At 43.4% G+C, this 19545-nt stretch overlaps 1 protein-coding gene across 1 annotated transcript; it reads right to left on the bottom strand.

The window, feature by feature from the left end:
- Nucleotides 1–8865: 8865 nt before the first annotated feature.
- On the bottom strand, nucleotides 8866–10065 carry LOC124115112 (probable G-protein coupled receptor 139). Its single transcript, XM_046475933.2, has one exon. It carries the CDS (start codon nucleotides 10063–10065, stop codon nucleotides 8866–8868), a length of 1200 nt encoding a protein of 399 aa, XP_046331889.2.
- Nucleotides 10066–19545: the final 9480 nt, after the last annotated feature.

Raw genomic sequence — 19545 nt, 5'->3', positions numbered from 1 at the left:
ATAACCTGTCCACCTGTATGCATGTTAGGCTAGTAACACCAGGAAAGAACTGTAACATTCTCTCCCTATTACCTGACCACCTGTATGCATGTTAGGCTAGTAACACCAGGAAAGGACTGTAACATTCTCTCCCTATTACCTGTCCACCTGTATGCATCTTAGGCTAGTAACACCAGGAAAAGACTGTAACATTCTCTCCCTATTACCTGACCACCTGTATGCATGTTAGGCTAGTAACACCAGGAAAGGACTGTAACATTCTTTCCTATTGCCTGTCCACCTGTATGCATGTTAGGCTAGTAACACCGGGAAAGGACTGTAATATTCACCGATTTGCACATTGCAGGATGTATCAGTTACAGGGGATATGTAACGATCAATCGATGTCCAGTTCTCTACTTCATGATCAATCGATGTCTAGGTCTCTACTTCATGATCAACCTATGTACAGGTCTATTGTTTCATGATCAGTCGATGTCCAGTTCTCTACTTCATGATCAATCGATGTCCAGTTCTCTACTTCATGATCAATCGATGTCCAGTTCTCTACTTCATGATCAATCGATGTCTAGGTCTCTACTTCATGATCAATCGATGTCTAGGTCTCTACTTCATGATCAACCTATGTACAGGTCTTTTGTTTCATGATCAACAGATGTCCAGTTCTCTACTTCATGATCAATCGATGTCCAGTTCTCTACTTCATGATCAATCGATGTCTAGGTCTCTACTTCATGATCAACCTATGTACAGGTCTATTGTTTCATGATCAACAGATGTCCAGTTCTCTACTTCATGATCAATCGATGTCTAGATCTCTACTTCATGATCAACAGATGTCTAGGTCTCTACTTCATGATCAACAGATGTCCAGTTCTCTACTTCATGATCAACAGATGTCTAGGTCTCTACTTCATGATCAACCGATGTCTAGGTCTCTACTTCAAGATCAACCTATGTCTAGGTCTTTACTTCATGATCAACCGATGTCCAGTTCTCTACTTCATGATCAACAGATGTCTAGGTCTCTACTTCATGATCAACAGATGTCTAGGTCTCTACTTCATGATCAACCTATGTCTAGGTCTCTACTTCATGATCAACAGATGTCTAGGTCTCTACTTAATGATCAACCGATGTCTAGGTCTCTACTTCATGATCAACAGATGTCCAGTTCTCTACTTCATGATCAACAGATGTCTAGGTCTCTACTTCATGATCAACAGATGTCCAGTTCTCTACTTCATGATCAACAGATGTCTAGTTCTCTACTTCATGATCAACCTATGTCTAGGTCTCTACTTCATGATCAACCGATGTCTAGGTCTCTACTTCATGATCAACCTATGTCTAGGTCTCTACTTCATGATCAACCGATGTCTAGGTCTCTACTTCATGATCAATCGATGTCTAGGTCTCTACTTCATGATCAACAGATGTCTAGGTCTCTACTTCATGATCAACAGATGTCCAGTTCTCTACTTCATGATCAACCTATGTCTAGGTCTCTACTTCATGATCAACCGATGTCCAGTTCTCTACTTCATGATCAACCGATGTCTAGGTCTCTACTTCATGATCAACCGATGTCTAGGTCTCTACTTCATGATCAACAGATGTCCAGTTCTCTACTTCATGATCAACCTATGTCTAGGTCTCTACTTCATGATCAATCGATGTACATGTTTTTTTGTTTCATTATCAACAGATGTCCAGTTCTCTACTTCATGATCAACAGATGTCCAGTTCTCTACTTCATGATCAATCGATGTCTAGGTCTCTACTTCATGATCAACCGATGTCCAGTTCTCTACTTCATGATCAACATATGTCTAGGTCTCTACTTCATGATCAATCGATGTCTAGGTCTCTACTTCATGATCAATCGATGTCTAGGTCTCTACTTCATGATCAACAGATGTCTAGGTCTCTACTTCATGATCAACCTATGTACAGGTCTTTTGTTTCATGATCAACAGATGTCCAGTTCTCTACTTCATGATCAATCGATGTCTAGGTCTCTACTTCATGATCAACCGATGTCTAGGTCTCTACTTCATGATCAACCTATGTCTAGGTCTCTACTTCATGATCAACCGATGTCTAGGTCTCTACTTCAATATCAACCTATGTATAGGTCTTTTGTTTCATGATCAACAGATGTCCAGTTCTCTACTTCATGATCAATCGATGTCTAGGTCTCTACTTCATGATCAACCGATGTCTAGGTCTCTACTTCATGATGAACAGATGTCCAGTTCTCTACTTCATGATCAATCGATATCCAGTTCTCTACTTCATGATCAATCGATGTCTAGGTCTCTACTTCATGATCAACCTATGTACAGGTCTCTACTTCATGACCAATCGATGTCTAGGTCTCTACTTCATGATCAACCGATGTACAGGTCTTTTGTTTCATTATCACCAGATGTCTAGTTCTCTACTTCATGATCAACCTATGTCTAGGTCTCTACTTCATGATCAACCGATGTCTAGGTCTCTACTTCATGATCAACCTATGTCTAGGTCTCTACTTCATGATCAACCGATGTCTAGGTCTCTACTTCATGATCAATCGATGTCTAGGTCTCTACTTCATGATCAACAGATGTCTAGGTCTCTACTTCATGATCAACAGATGTCCAGTTCTCTACTTCATGATCAACCTATGTCTAGGTCTCTACTTCATGATCAACCGATGTCCAGTTCTCTACTTCATGATCAACCGATGTCTAGGTCTCTACTTCATGATCAACCGATGTCTAGGTCTCTACTTCATGATCAACAGATGTCCAGTTCTCTACTTCATGATCAACCTATGTCTAGGTCTCTACTTCATGATCAATCGATGTACATGTTTTTTTGTTTCATTATCAACAGATGTCCAGTTCTCTACTTCATGATCAACAGATGTCCAGTTCTCTACTTCATGATCAATCGATGTCTAGGTCTCTACTTCATGATCAACCGATGTCCAGTTCTCTACTTCATGATCAACATATGTCTAGGTCTCTACTTCATGATCAATCGATGTCTAGGTCTCTACTTCATGATCAATCGATGTCTAGGTCTCTACTTCATGATCAACAGATGTCTAGGTCTCTACTTCATGATCAACCTATGTACAGGTCTTTTGTTTCATGATCAACAGATGTCCAGTTCTCTACTTCATGATCAATCGATGTCTAGGTCTCTACTTCATGATCAACCGATGTCTAGGTCTCTACTTCATGATCAACCTATGTCTAGGTCTCTACTTCATGATCAACCGATGTCTAGGTCTCTACTTCAATATCAACCTATGTATAGGTCTTTTGTTTCATGATCAACAGATGTCCAGTTCTCTACTTCATGATCAATCGATGTCTAGGTCTCTACTTCATGATCAACCGATGTCTAGGTCTCTACTTCATGATGAACAGATGTCCAGTTCTCTACTTCATGATCAATCGATATCCAGTTCTCTACTTCATGATCAATCGATGTCTAGGTCTCTACTTCATGATCAACCTATGTACAGGTCTCTACTTCATGACCAATCGATGTCTAGGTCTCTACTTCATGATCAACCGATGTACAGGTCTTTTGTTTCATTATCACCAGATGTCCAGTTCTCTACTTCATGATCAATCGATGTCTAGGTCTCTACTTCATGATCAACAGATGTCCAGTTCTCTACTTCATGATCAATCGATGTCTAGGTCTTTACTTCATGATCAACCGATGTCTAGGTCTCTACTTCATGATCAACCGATGTCCAGTTCTCTACTTCATGATCAACCTATGAACAGGTCTTTTGTTTCATGATCAACAGATGTCCAGTTCTCTACTTCATGATCAATCGATGTCTAGGTCTCTACTTCATGATCAACCGATGTACAGGTCTTTTGTTTCATGATCAACAGATGTCCAGATCTCTACTTCATTATCAACCGATGTCTAGGTCTCTACTTCATTATCAACCGATGTCTAGGTCTCTACTTCATGATCAACAGATGTCTAGGTCTCTACTTCATGATCAACCTATGTACAGGTCTATTGTTTCATGATCAACAGATGTCTAGTTCTCTACTTCATGATCAACCTATGTACAGGTCTATTGTTTCATGATCAACAGATGTCTAGTTCTCTACTTCATGATCAACATATGTCTAGGTCTCTACTTCATGATCAACCGATGTCTAGGTCTCTACTTCATGATCAACCGATGTCTAGGTCTCTACTTCATGATCAACCGATGTCTAGGTCTCTACTTCATGATCAACAGATGTCTAGGTCTCTACTTCATGATCAACCGATGTCTAAGTCTCTACTTCATGATCAACCGATGTCTAGGTCTCTACTTCATGATCAACAGATGTCTAGGTCTCTACTTCATGATCAACCGATGTCTAGGTCTCTACTTCATGATCAACGGATGTCCAGGTCTTTTGTTTCATTATCAGTGCCATGAGAAGAGGACATTTAGGACACTATTACATAAACTGAAACATTTAAGAATAGATTTCAATATATAAATATATATATGAAGTGCTCACATATGTGTTTACGTTTACGCCTCCATAAACGTAAAGTAATTTTGAAGTTAATTCCTGTGAATAAATAAGTCAACAATAATTACTTCACAGACTGTTTATTTAATCATTTACATAGTAAACCTGTAGACGACACGATATCGGTGACTTTGTTCATCGCAATAATGCAACATAAACCCTGTCCTCGCTGTTATCAGCCAATCAGAAAAGAGTTCTTATCTATTTTAGGTTTATGGTAACGTAAACGCAAAACAAAATTACTTGGTTACCAAATCCAATTACACTGAATCACATGCAGTTATATAGTTCAGGAAGTTCCTCCCCCTCTCGCTGTTCCTGTCAACCAGTTTCAGTAATACAGTAACATCGAGACATTAAGTACGAGAGGTTGGTAGCCCTTCTTTTAATGCAGGCTTCTGTAGTTCACCTTACTGAAACATTTGAGCATTAACCATTCAGCCAAGTGATTAAAATACAGCCCTCGCTGCAACACCATGTCGGGCCCTGTGCTTGTAGTAAAACTACTGGGAAGCCGGGATACGTTGAGTTGGGACCTGACTATTAACCTCGTACTGGCGCGTACCATTGTGAAGAATCGGTAGCGGGTGGTCCGCTGCAAGTAGTACGATGGATCTGTGCGTGCCCTGTCTTGGCTAACATCGAGTTCTAGTGGGAGTTCAGTAGCACATAATAGTACGTGCTGATGTCAGGTACCCGATTACTGCGAAAACGGTGACAGTAAATGTTGTTTGTTTGTTGTTCAACGCCGCACTCAGCAATATTCCAGCTATGTTAACGGCGGTCTGTAAGTAATCGAGTCTGGACCTGACAATCCAGTGATTGACAACATGAACACCGATCAACGCAATTTGGATCGATGACATGCATCAACCAAGTCAGCGAGTCTGACCACCCGATCCCATTAGTCGCCTTTTACGGCAAGCATGGGTTACTGAAGACCTATTCTACCCCCGGATCTTCACGGGCCGGTGACTATGTCCATATATAACAAAGTTGACAAGTATCGTGATAATGAAGGGAATTCATTTGCTGTAAAAAGGGAACACTTTTTTTACCCTAAAGAGCAATAATGATGTCATGCCATTCCTCAACTGATTGTGAAGGTAGAGACCTTGACGAAGAGTTGACTCCGTGACATATTCTTAAATTAACCCAATGTGATTTGTCTGTTTGTTTGATTGTTTGTTGATTAACGCCGCACTCAGCAATATTCCAGCTATATGACGGCGGTCCGTAAACTATCGAGTCTGGACCAGCCACTCCAGTGATTGCCGTCATGAACATCGATCCATGCAATTGGGATGCATCAAGACAGACCACCGGATTCCGTTAGTCGCGCCTTACAAGCATAGTCGGTTCTTTCGGCAAGCATTGGTTCATGAAGACCTATTCTAACCAAGATCTTCACGAGGTTGTTCCCATGTGGATGTTTAGGGGTCTTCAGTATACCGTCAACGTAATAGTGCTAGCTGGATGTATAAGATAACTGAATAATCATTGCACTAGCCCAAGTATTGCATAATATCTAGATACAGAAACCGCATCAGAATGTGAACACTTATGGCCTCCTAATAATCTTATGAGCAACACATCCACGGGGGCATAGTAAATTTCATCGTCATGACCTGCACGTGTACAACATGCGTACACCCTCTCTACCTGTAACAAACCAAGTATGTTTCCCAACTTCTGTGCACCGCCTACTTGTGTTTGTTGGTTGGTTCAACTCATCCTGGCTTACCAGTAGTAACCTGGCGGATGTTTAGAACAATAAAGAAAGGACAAGGCTGCAGCTTGAACATACATATACAATGTGACAACTGGTGCTCAAGCAGCACCAGACAGTGATACACCTTGCACAGGGTAACAACATGCATGGCACAAAACATATGCTATTTATACAATAGCCTTCAAACTGCCGGGAATTACACATTATCCGTCCCCAGTGAATTATCTTTGTAAGTTTCCGAGTTTTTCTTCTTCCAGATCACAACTTGAGACATCGGCTCAGTTACTCTGTTGTTGGGGCGACGCCGCATAAAGAACATTGTGTCATGAACAATGGCGCGCGCGATGTTCAATTATTTGCGACGATGATGCGTTCATGTGACGTCATGTCGCTATGGAACAGTTTTCATAGTGCTAATTATAGTAACTGACGGTAACCTTGCAACATATCCCCGCACGATGAGTCATACATATCAACAGCCGAGCAAAAGAAAGTATAAACCCATGTTTGATGGTGGCTAAGAATGAAACAAAGAGGAAATGTTTTGTCGAAGTGATATATTTGATACGGATATCATAGGTGGCACTGCGAGCACATAAAGATTCAAGGCACATGGGAGACGCAGTTTCAGCAACTGTTTTCGAGTGTAAACTCTCTTTTGCCCGGCAGTTTCTAGGCGTTGTCAGGGAACCTACTTTGGGCAAGAATCTGCCTGGAATCAGCGAGTATCTTTATATGACCGAATCCTGTCTTCGTGAAATGACGAAGACACTGACGGACTATTTCCATATACCTGGAACGAAGGAAAACGAAGAAATGCACATCTAACAATCAATCCGTCCACAGACAGACAGTGACATTCTACTGCAATCTATTTGACGCATTTCTATAATCACCTTTCAATAATCGGTCAGTTGATCAGTGATGACTATGACTAACACATGTAATCGCTACAGCTTAATTTACAACTTCGGATATATCTCCCGTCACGTTTATCACGTGGGCCATTTTGACGTCCTGGGCCCCATTCCACAAAGCGATCCTAGTGGTAAGTCGTACTGTAGCAGTGATATTCTACCGACAAAAGAATAGGGAACTAATGATTTAGCTATCGTTGAGGTGTACATTTGCATTACCCTGGCATTGCATCTGAACGCCACATACAATCATGTATGAGCAGCAGGTCCCAAACTGCATGCGCCTATTTAGGAACACATCAGTAATGCAGTTCAGATACCTGGGCGTGGCAGGCCTAAAACCCCACACCTAGACTTGATCGTCCTGTTACATTAATTGCAACATCTACTGTTAAAAACATATATGTGCAGCGCACCTGAAAGCAGGGCGTTCAGAAACCCTAATAGCTTACTACAAGCGGCAAAGGCTGATGGCGTTACACAATGTTTACAGACGATTCAAGATTTTGCCTCCGATTCTCAGATGGCAGAAAACGTTGTTGGCAACGTAGCGGCGAGCGGTATGCCAGGTCAACAATTCTTGACCATGATTGGTATAGGGGCGGTAGCGTTAAGTTATGGGAGTTCTATGACACATGAAAGGCTAACTGATTTGGTTATCGCGAATGGACTTTTGACGAAATGTTAAGTCATTGTTCAATTCGCTAGAATTGAACTGCATAATGACAATGACAACGTGCCCAGATCGTCACCGATAATCTCCGACGAGAAGGGACCCGGACATTGGCCTGGCCGGCTGAGTCCCATGACCTGTCCTCAACATAGCCTCTGTGGGATGTCCTCGGCTGGAGAGCGTACGCCAGAGACACAGGCCCCACCAACGTGGCCCAGCATGGGGGAGTTCTTCAAGCGAAATGGCGGGCAATACCAAGGGCAACCATACGCACGTTAATTAAAAGTATGTCATCAAGGTTTCGTGCAGTTATCGCCCAACATTGTGGACACACCAAATGTTGATCTACGCGCCCGAAATAAATTTTGCAGACATTTATCGTCATTACACCCTCACCATTATTTTATCAGTTCCCCAACTTTTGGTCGGTGGTATATACAGTTGAACCTCGCCGTATATACAACGGGAGCTGTAGTTCTGTACCAGTGTAGGAGATGGCTGCCCACATCATCACATCTTTCACGAATCGCAACATTCCTGCAAGATCCTGCCATGGCCATCCAGGTCTCCAGATTTAGACCAAATCGAACATTTATGGAATGCACTGGATCAACGACATCGAGCACGTCGTTAGCAACAGCCACACAACCCCCAACAGTTGGCACAAGTACTGCAGGCAGAGTAGGTGAACATTCCCCAGGCCCCAATTCGGGATCTGATTGCTTCCCAGGAACGACGATGCCAGTCAGTTTTGGACGCTAATAGTGGCCATAAAAGATATTGATAACAGATGACCTTGAAAATCTACTGTTTCATGTGTGCCATATGGAACCTGGGTCAATGACAATTTCTGACAATTTCTAAAAATCGATTAGCACCTGTTGACTATTTATATGATATATATTATATACATCTAAAATCACGTTTGCGTTTCTTTTTTTGCAGAGTATATGACAATATTGTCAGACCAACGTACACATTTCGCCTTCATACACCCGTTTCCTCTTTTCTTGTAGGATTGTATATATTACGCCGACATATAGGAGATGTTATGTTCGAAGTATCTTGTTGGGCGTTAGTGGATTTCCAACAAAACATACGCATAACATCTTTTCGAAATTTCTGTCCAGATGCACAGTATAGAAAAAAGTTGCTAGAGTGATTCAGATGCATCAGCAGCTCGGAGACTGTAAAAAAGAGCTGAAATTTGGACATCGCCGCGTTGTCGTGGCCCCTGCTGTTCCAAAACACTGATGCTATGATGCTGACGTTCATTGGAAGCTTGCACAACAATAAGGCGAAGGACACACTGAGGAGCATCCCTGTCAGGCAGGAGTAGGTGTGCACCGAAGATGCTTTCCGTCTTCTCAGGCAGATTTTTTGAAGAATGGCCCTTTGATTGGCTGTCCGTCGAACTTTTGAGATGATAAGTACATTGAAGATGCTGATGATTAAGAATGGGAGCAGGCAGTACGTGGCAGCGTCCACCCAGGGCCAAATCACGGTGATGAGATATTCATTGCCTGCCACGGCGCCACACACTGGGCGAGGGTAAGAGTCTTGTTCTTCTATCAGGCCAACCGTCCAAAGAAAGTGGATGTTTAAACTGAGAAACATGGCATACAATCCACCAATAATCCTTCTCGCACGGGCAACACTGTAAAGGCCTAGAACTTTCAGTGGATAGTACACTACAAGAAACCTCTCTATGGTGACAGCAACCACTATCCATGTAGATATATTGCTGCAAAAATAGCCCAACATAACCATGGTTTTACAAAGCCAGTTAGCCTGAAAACTTAAATCAAAGCCAGTTAGTTCATTGAACCACCTTGGTAGTAGTCCAACCCACAGGACCATAGTGTCTGCCACGGCCAGGGACTTGAGGAACGTGTAGGTGGATGAACGTGGGTTTCCCTTTTGACGCATGATGAAGAAGGACATGAAATTACCACAGATGCCGAGTATAAAGAGTACTGGCGGGATGTACAACATCAGTATCTTATGAGCACGGTATTCAGGGTATTTTAAAAGCGGTTGTAATGTTTCCCAACTGCCGGCAATGTCAAATAGTTCATCTTCACTTTTATTTCCAATGGCAGCAAGTAGAAGCAGTTTCTCATCTCGAGGCAGGTGTTCAATAATGCCAAACAGTGTTTGTGTCGAAATATTCAAGAAGGCTCCCATCCCGCTTGTCCAATCGAAATTGTCCCCCAAGCAGAATCTGCAAAACAAATAGTCAAATTAAAGGTATTATTTATGAATCAAAACAAACTTTACTGTCTGATATCTTCTTGCCCCGAATGTCAAGTCAAGTCCATATTTCGTATGAAGTCCACTGGCCCATTAACATGATTATTACAATACGAGTTTCTTTTAGCAGTTTTTCACAATAGAAGCATTTGAAACTTATTAAGGGTTGGATATTGACAGTACATTTTCGGTAAGTAGTATTCTCTGAGGTGAACATAATAGTCACAGATTAAGACAGAGTGCTGGACCAAGTTTACATGCAGGATATGTTCGTAGTGATAACTCGTAGTGTTACGATGTTTCTTGTCTGAGATTACAGATAGATATTTTTTCAGGTTCTAAACAGTTTTGAACACTCTCAACAACAACTCTCAAGTATTGCTCAAGGTGCTATTTCAGGAGGGAAAATACATATTTAAATACCTGAAGGAAAGCTACTTTATCACCAGCTGATGAGATAGCCACACAAGACCAAATCCGCATGAAAACAACAAATATCGAATATGTGACACATAATTAGTATGTCCAGAATTATCATAATATAAAAGCATATTGTAAACCTTTTTCAGTATCCTACCACCATGCATCCTTATTATTTTCAGCCAATACTTAACAGATCTACATAGAGCGCTTCTGGTGGTCGGGTAGCCTGGTAGTTAAAGCGTTCGCCCGTCACGCCAAAGACCTGGGTTCGATTCCCGACATGGATACAATGTGTGAAGCCCATTTCTGGTGTCCCCCGCCGTGATATTTCTGGAATATTCCCAAAAGCGGCGTAAAACCATACTCCCTCACTCATCACACAGAGCGTTTACATTCAAAGGGTAACGTCCGCATTCATCATAGTCAATAACATTTGGTGTCTGGAGTCCAACATTTAGAAATTTCTTGCATGTTATTAAAGGTACATATTCTATCTTGTTATATCGTTGTAGACCCCCAACTCGTATAAGAACCGTATAGCATGTGTATCGACAAGGTCACGTCTGCTTAAATAGACAGTTACTGTCATTAGAGCTCATTTTCCTCTTGCAGCTAAGTCTTCAATGTATTTATTCTTTTTTAGAGTAATAGAGAAAATAATTTCTAAAGATGTTACAGATAACATTTGCTTCTTTTAATAAAACCACACTTATTTTGCCGATAAGCAACCACCTCTTCTAAATACAACAATTGTTGTCTTTTATAAATCGACTGCTAGACCCCACACGTCTGCTTTGATTCAAGAATGTGAAGTTGCTTCTGTAGTCCTGGTACTGCCAGAATGACGTCATCAGCAAACATAAACAAATGTCCGGAAACAACTGCACTCCATATTTGCCTTTTCTTAAAATTTCGTTTGATAATTCGACATGATAAATGAAAATAACAATGGACTTAGTTTGCTGCCTTGCCTTTGTCCAATTGGACATTGATCTGTACAATCATTATTACATCTTACACGTTTTTACTGATTTACTATGACGTTTGTCCTTTTAAACCAGCCGAATACAAGCACTGCCAAAGCTATGTGAATTAAACGAGATTTATTTCATAAAAATACAATGAAAGCAATATAAAGTTTCTGCATTCGTGCCCAGGTCGGGAATTAGAATACTGTTTTATAAGAGGGAAATACATCAGACTCAAATAACTTCGACTTTACAAGAAAAGGCATAGTAGTATTTACATATTGCTTTGACATACGAGTCAATCATCATATTATCCTTTCCATACGTTTTGCCGAGTGATACAATGCTAAATTAATTTCTGCTTCTGTTATACGTGATTCAAATATACACAGATAAACATAATCAAATAGCAAATGATCATGGACAATATCATCATTAATATTTACTTCACATGAGTATCACCGTTGGTAAATATATTCAGGAATCATTGTCGATATTCGACTGATTATCAGATCGTCTCGGTTCTTTCCAAAATCTACAGGAGTCTTTAACTGATAGATGAATCTTTGTTCTTTTCCTTCTCCGTTTAGCTTGTCTGCTAACAATTTATATACATTTCTTGTATGGCAGTAGATACGTTTATGTTCACCTCATCTATCAATCTGATTGGTCTCAGACAGTTTCTTGCTTCTTCCCTAACATGTTTACAATAAACCCACAGACACCGACTGTTCCTCGGGGTGCTTGCTGAGTAGGTGCCTGTGGCTTGTTCATGTGTCACGTGAGTTACACATGCGTTCAAGTTGCCGCAAATTACGACGTCAAAGTCCCTTTTTTCCTTTAAAACATTGTAATCTCTTGTGTCTAGATAGTTCAGGTTTGGTTTAACATGACAACTTATGTATGTAGCCATATTAATAATACCACAAGAACTTTTAAAAGTGAGAATTATATATTTCAATTTTCGTTTTAATGTAGGATTCATATTTTGTATATTTGTATCGCATGTTAAATGTTAAAGGTGTTATCCATAAATTGTGTCTACTTTGTCATCCGTCAACTTCTAAGTTACGCCTATCAAACAATTGTTGTGTTTGAACTAGCTGCAACATAAAACGTCGAACCATTGGGTAAGACATGCACACAAAACATAAATACTTGCTTATTCTGATACCGACATGAGGAATGTTTGAGGTGTTTAGTTAATTAATTCTCTACAAACAAGAACACACCACCAGATAATCTCCCTCCTTCAGCAAGCTAATGTGTATTAGCAATATCAACATCATAAGCTGAAAGCTGGGAATGGATGACGCTTGATCAAGAAAAGTTTCGACAAGGCATATAATTTCAATATTCCCACGTAAAACATGTTAAAATGACAAGGAGAGGTGGGTATCCCTGTAACTGCTACATGCTCTCGGTAAGGATCACGGGCCAGGCCGTATCCCTATTGCTCTCCATGTGGGTACCGGTAGTGGGGAAGTTGATGTTTCTGACGCAGGTGTGGGAGGAGACACATGATCGCTTCGATCAGCACTTGATCCGAGAACGTTGGATGCTTGATACAGTCATGGCACGGGCAAATTTATCTTTAGTCTTACGCCTATCTAACCACCAACATTATTTCCAGGCTTTGTTATTTTATTAACTGTCAATTTTTATTTAAGGCTATGCAACCTTTTGTCCTGAGGTCAGTTATCGTGTCTCTTTTCCGTTTAGTCAAATCGTTTGCAAAACCATTGTTACTGTTTCACAGTAATATTTTCGTCAGTAAAGGCAAACTTGGCAATTAATGGGCTAGGCTTATCCCATTCACATCCTTGCCGTCGATCCAATGCGCAAGGAAAATGTCATTATTTTACCAAAACTTTCTTTTGACATGATTATTGAGAATGTTGATTACTTACTGTTTCAGGCATACCATTAAACTCAACGTAGTCACAACTAAACGCTTCTAGTCTATGGATCTCTCTGCCTTGCTTGGATAACTCACTTATCACATCTTCAGGTTTCTGGGTGAGTACATCGATATCACTGTATATCGTCATTTGTTCATGACTAATTCTCACAACATCTGTACTCATACCAGAAACTTTTGTTTCTACCGATGAATATTTAGAAATACATTATTTTTCAATATAGCCTCCTTGCAGATCAATACACTTGTTCCATCTCTTCTCCAGGTCAGTGATCCCTGTTTGTAGAAGGTCAAATCCTGGTCTGTCAGCCAGCAATGCACAGCAGCAACCAATTCTTGATGGCAGTCACTGGAGGGCAGATCTGGTGAATAAATTGGATGGGGATGAGGCTCGTAGCCACATCCCAGTGCAGCAGCCATTGTAATAAAACCGGTGTCAAGTGGAACAGTGTCCTGATGGGGGAGAACGCCATGTAGACGTCTGCCTGGTGTCAAGTGGACCAGTGTCCTGATGGAGGCGAACACCATGTAGACGTCTGCCTGGTGTCAAGTGGATCAGTGTCCTGATGGAAGAGAACACCATGTAGACGTCTGCATTGTGTCAAGTGGAGTAGTGTCCTGATGGAAGAGAACACCATGTAGACGTCTGCCCGGTGTCAAGTGGATCAGTGTCCTGATAGAGGAGAACACCATGTAGACGTCTGCATTGTGTCAAGTGGAGTAGTGTCCTGATGGAAGAGAACACCATGTAGACGTCTGCCCGGTGTCAAGTGGATCAGTGTCCTGATGGAGGAGAACGCCATGTAGACGTCTGCCCGGTGTCAAGTGGTACAATGTCCTGATAGAGGAGAACACCATGTAGACGTCTGCCTGGTGTCAAGTGGAGTAGTGTCCTGATGGAGGAGAACGCCATGTAGACGTCTGCCTGGTGTCAAGTGGATCAGTGTCCTGATGGAGGAGAACGCCATGAAGACGTCTGCCTGGTGTCAAGTGGATCAGTGTCCTGATGGAGGAGAACACCATGTAGACGTCTGCCTGGTGTCAAGTGGATCAGTGTCCTGATGGAGGAGAACACCATGTAGACGTCTGTCTGGTGTCAGGTGGATCAGTGTCCTGATGGAGGAGAACACCATGTAGACATCTGCCTGGTGTCAAGTGGATCAGTGTCCTGATGGAAGAGAACACCATGTAGACGTCTGCCCGGTGTCAAGTGGATCAGTGTCCTGATGGAGGAGAACGCCATGTAGACGTCTGCCTGGTGTCAAGTGGTACAGTGTCCTGATAGAGGAGAACACCATGTAGACGTCTGCATTGTGTCAAGTGGAGTAGTGTCCTGATGGAGGAGAACGCCATGTAGACGTCTGCCTGGTGTCAAGTGGTACAGTGTCCTGATGGAGGAGAACGCCATGAAGACGTCTGCCTGGTGTCAAGTGGATCAGTGTCCTGATGGAGGAGAACACCATGTAGACGTCTGCCTGGTGTCAAGTGGATCAGTGTCCTGATGGAGGAGAACACCATGTAGACGTCTGTCTGGTGTCAGGTGGATCAGTGTCCTGATGGAGGAGAACACCATGAAGACGTCTGCCTGGTGTCAAGTGGATCAGTGTCCTGATGGAGGGAACGCCATGTAGACGTCTGCCTGGTGTCAAGTGGATCAGTGTCCTGATGGAGGAGAACACCATGTAGACGTCTGCATTGTGTCAAGTAGATCAGTGTCCTGATGGAGGAGAACGCCATGTAGACGTCTGCCTGGTGTCAAGTGGATCAGTGTCCTGATGGAGGAGAACACCATGTAGACGTCTGCATTGTGTCAAGTGGAGTAGTGTCCTGATGGAGGAGAACGCCATGTAGACGTCTGCCTGGTGTCAAGTGGATCAGTGTCCTGATGGAGGAGAACGCCATGTAGACGTCTGCCCGGTGTCAAGTGGATCAGTGTCCTGATGGAGGAGAACACCATGTAGACGTCTGCCCGGTGTCAAGTGGAGCAGTATCCTGATGAAGGAGAACTCCATGTAGACGTCTGCCCGGTGTCAAGTGGATCAGTGTCCTGATGGAGGAGAACACCATGTAGACGTCTGCCCGGTGTCAAGTGGAGCAGTGTCCTGATGGAGGAGAACACCATGTAGACGTCTGCCTGGTGTCAAGTGGATCAGTGTCCTGATGGAGGAGAACACCATGTAGACGTCTGCCTGGTGTCAAGTGGAGTAGTGTCCTGATGGAGGAGAACGCCATGTAGACGTCTGCCTGGTGTCAAGTGGTACAGTTCCCTGATGGAGGAGAACGCCATGTAGACGTCTGCCTGGTGTCAAGTGGTACAGTTCCCTGATGGAGGAGAACACCATGTAGACGTCTGCCTGGTGTCAAGTGGAGCAGTGTCCTGATGGAGGAGAACGCCATGTAGACGTCTGCCCGGTGTCAAGTGGAGTAGTGACCTGATGGAGGAGAACGCCATGTAGACGTCTGCCTGGTGTCAAGTGGAGCAGTGTCCTGATGGAGGAGAACACCATGTAGACGTCTGCCTGGTGTCAAGTGGTACAGTGTCCTGATGGAGGAGAACACCATGTAGACGTCTGTCTGGTGTCAAGTGGTACAGTTCCCTGATGGAGGAGAACGCCATGTAGACGTCTGCCTGGTGTCAAGTGGTACAGTTCCCTGATGGAGGAAAACGTCATGTAGACGTCTGCCTGGTGTCAAGTGGAGCAGTGTCCTGATGGAGGAGAACACCATGTAGACGTCTGCCTGGTGTCAAGTGGTACAGTGTCCTGATGGAGGAGAACACCATGTAGATGTCTGCCTGGTGTCAAGTGGAGCAGTGTCCTGATGGAGGAGAACGCCATGTATATGTCTGCCCGGATCTGGGGTTGCTTTGAACTTATTGGTTTGGGGAGATGATGGATCCAGGCCCTATCATGTTACTAGCCTAAGCTCCTGGCTTGATCGCACATATGGTTAGCAGTGCATCAGCCCTGGTGACCCACGTAGCCTTCTGTTCATTCGATAGCATTCTAGGAACCCTCCTTCAACAAAATAATTACGGAGAGGTTCATGAAGTATGTTCTACTGACCCCTACGAGAAGCCAGGTATTTTTCAGATATTTTATTATGTGTTTCACACTTAATTGAACAAAATGCACCCCCCAAATTTTAACATTTTTGGGGAAGGTATCTGGAAGGTATCCGGGCCGGATCCAAAGTGGGAAGGTATCCGGAAGGTTTCCGGAAATCGGAAACCTACACTTTTTTTGCTGCGCCTGTGGTCGCCGCTAACTCATGGAGTACAATTCGCCAATTGTTCAGTGCCAGGTTCGACGTCATCAATGTCTTTTTTTGGTGATGGCGATGGATCGACCAGAGCGATGGTCCTGTTCGTAACTTTCTCTACTATGCTGAAATTCCTTACCCAAATGTTTAATTGTGGCATGTAATTGGTGAACCTCCCCATAAACATTTCATCTTTCGTGCTTGGTATTTGACCTTCTTGGGTAAAAAAGTTGATGACTACTCAAACTCTGGTTTGTCGATTTAAATGCTCTAGAGTAGGGTACCTCAGACTTGAGGTCACAGGACCTGATCAAGTCACTGGACTTAAGCTCGCCACATCGTGGATGATGAATCAACAAACACAGATTAATAAACTAAGCGGCAAAAGAAAGTATAGGTTGGCAATTTGTAATTTTCCTAAAAACAGCGATAACTGGTGGAAAGTGGGTATTGGGAGTATGACTGCCCAGGAACAGGTACCAAAAAACACCTCACCCGAACGCGCCACCTTTGACGGCGCTCGTGCGGTGACAAAAAAAATGGTGAAAAAGGTTTCCCGCCTATGGCATAAACTGCACGTGCATGTTAGCTGTATAAATGCGTTTGTCTGAAGGGTATAACCACACGTGATGAAAACACACAAAAGAAATGCTACGACTGTCACAGGAGCAGAGAGAGAGCGCCATCGGTATTGGCGAAATGGGGGCAACACAGGTCCAAATTGCCAGAAGGTTTGGTTGTACACCATTGACAGTAGCCAGGCTGATTCAACGGTGCAGGCAGACAGGGAGGACATAGGACAGGCCTAGAACCGGACGACCCCGAGTGACAACACCACTGGAAGACGGTCAGGTACGGCTCATTCACCTGCGAAACAGATTCGTAACGGCGACGGCGACGGCGACGGCGACGGCGACGGCAGCAACGGCGTTGGGACATCCCATTAGCCAACAGTGCTACGACAACTTCGTGCTGCTGGAATCTGAGCGTATCGTCCTTTCCGAGGAATGGTACTGACTGCTCAACATCGACGCCTGAGACTGCGATGGGCGAGGCAGGTTCGACGCTGGCAGGTGAGAAATTGGCGTCGAGTGCTGTTTACTGATGAAAGTTGGTTTAACTTGTTTCGAAATGACGGCAGAGAGCGAGTTTATCGACGCAGAGGGGAACGTTTGGCTCCGGCGTGTATTCGAGAGGTCCATCCATTCGGCGGGGGAAGTGTCATGGTGTGGGGCGGTGTTTGTGGAGATCAGAAGACTGATTTGATGATTATACAGGGAAACCTGAACGCTGTGCAGTACAGAGACCAAGTGTTGCAGCCAGTTGTGCTTCCGTTCTTACAAAACCAACAGCAGAAGACATTGTTTCAACACGACAATGCCAGGCCCCATACTGCAAGACTGACTCGGAATTTGTAAACCAGCAGGACGTTGACGTTTTGCCCTGGTCTGCCCACTCACCCAATATGAATCCTATTGAACATCTGTTGACAGACAGATTAGAGCACGCCATCAGCCTCCCGTCAACAGACAAGTCAGTGAGTGAGTGAGTGAGTTTGGTTCAACGCCGCTTTTAACAGTATTCCAGTTATATCACGGCGTGTCATCTTAATGCGGGAGGAAAGCCCGAAGTGATGCACTTCGGTGAAACCCACGAGCACGCATAATCGGGGCGAACCGGGATTCGAACCCACAATCATAGGTTTCTGGCGTGCCCAAGGGACGCAACTCCGCACAGCGAATTGCGGCGCCTTAGACGACTGGGTCACCCGTGCGCCCAGCCCACCCCCCCCCCCCCCCCCCCCCCCCCCCAACAGACAAGAATTGCAGCAGGCCCTGAGAGACGAGTGGCAACGGATTCCAGTCCACGTCATCAGAAGACTGACGTCATCGAAGAGGCGGCGTATCACAGCATGCATTGAGGGAGGCAGCTGGAGGTCATACATTCTATAGAAATCAACTGTGTCGACAATGAAGTGTGTCTGACATTTTTTTGGTGACATTTCAGACAACTTTTGAAAATGAAATTTCTTACCCCACCATTGTTTACCTTGAGCTTACATTACCTGTGATTGCACAATTTCATTCAAACTGTGGTTGATCAGTCATTTGTTACCCCTCCCTAGATTATATTATAATTCACAACAAAACCTCTTCTTGTTATTTTTGTATCGATCATGGAACTCGACCTATACTTTCTGTTGCCGCCCAGTTTACTGTGTCACACGTCAGCCCACAACAGAATCGACACGGTCGCATTCAACCGTTTACTTATCCAGCACATTTATAAGGTAGGGTAGGACATGCGTATTCACTTCACGACTATCTGCGTCATCGCTGATTTTCAGTAATCTGTTTCTATAATTGTCAGGGCTATTTTGCCTTTTACGCCTAATGGAATCCGTGCCGGCAGATACTTGGAACTGGTGATCCTCTGTTCATTACCAACACGACCTTAAAGAGAAAAACTTGCACATGTGGTATTTAAAGCGGTATATGTCCTCGTTCGAGACGCACACACTGCTAAGTATCACCGCTCACAGTCACCAACACTTACCCGGATTGTAACCACGTGATCAAAACTCAATGATGTTTATCGATTGAAAAATGGAGATGTCTTGAAAAGCGCACTTACCAATTTTGTCATTACTGTAAGTAATAATCCTTACCACTGGCATGGCTTGTTTCCATTTTCTAAGTATAAGAACACATGCTTGGTGAGGACATAAAAGTCTCATCGGAATACTGAAATCAGCTTTCATTGTGATACATTTGTTATGTATCCCACTAAATGATTAATGGAAAGAAGTCAAGAACAGTAACATTCCGAAACGATAGTCAA

Source organism: Haliotis rufescens, unplaced genomic scaffold (genome assembly GCF_023055435.1).
Source record: "Haliotis rufescens isolate VD_foot unplaced genomic scaffold, xgHalRufe1.0.p SCAF_14, whole genome shotgun sequence".
NCBI lineage: Eukaryota > Metazoa > Mollusca > Gastropoda > Lepetellida > Haliotidae > Haliotis > Haliotis rufescens.
This window is presented reverse-complemented; position numbering and strand designations above follow the sequence as displayed.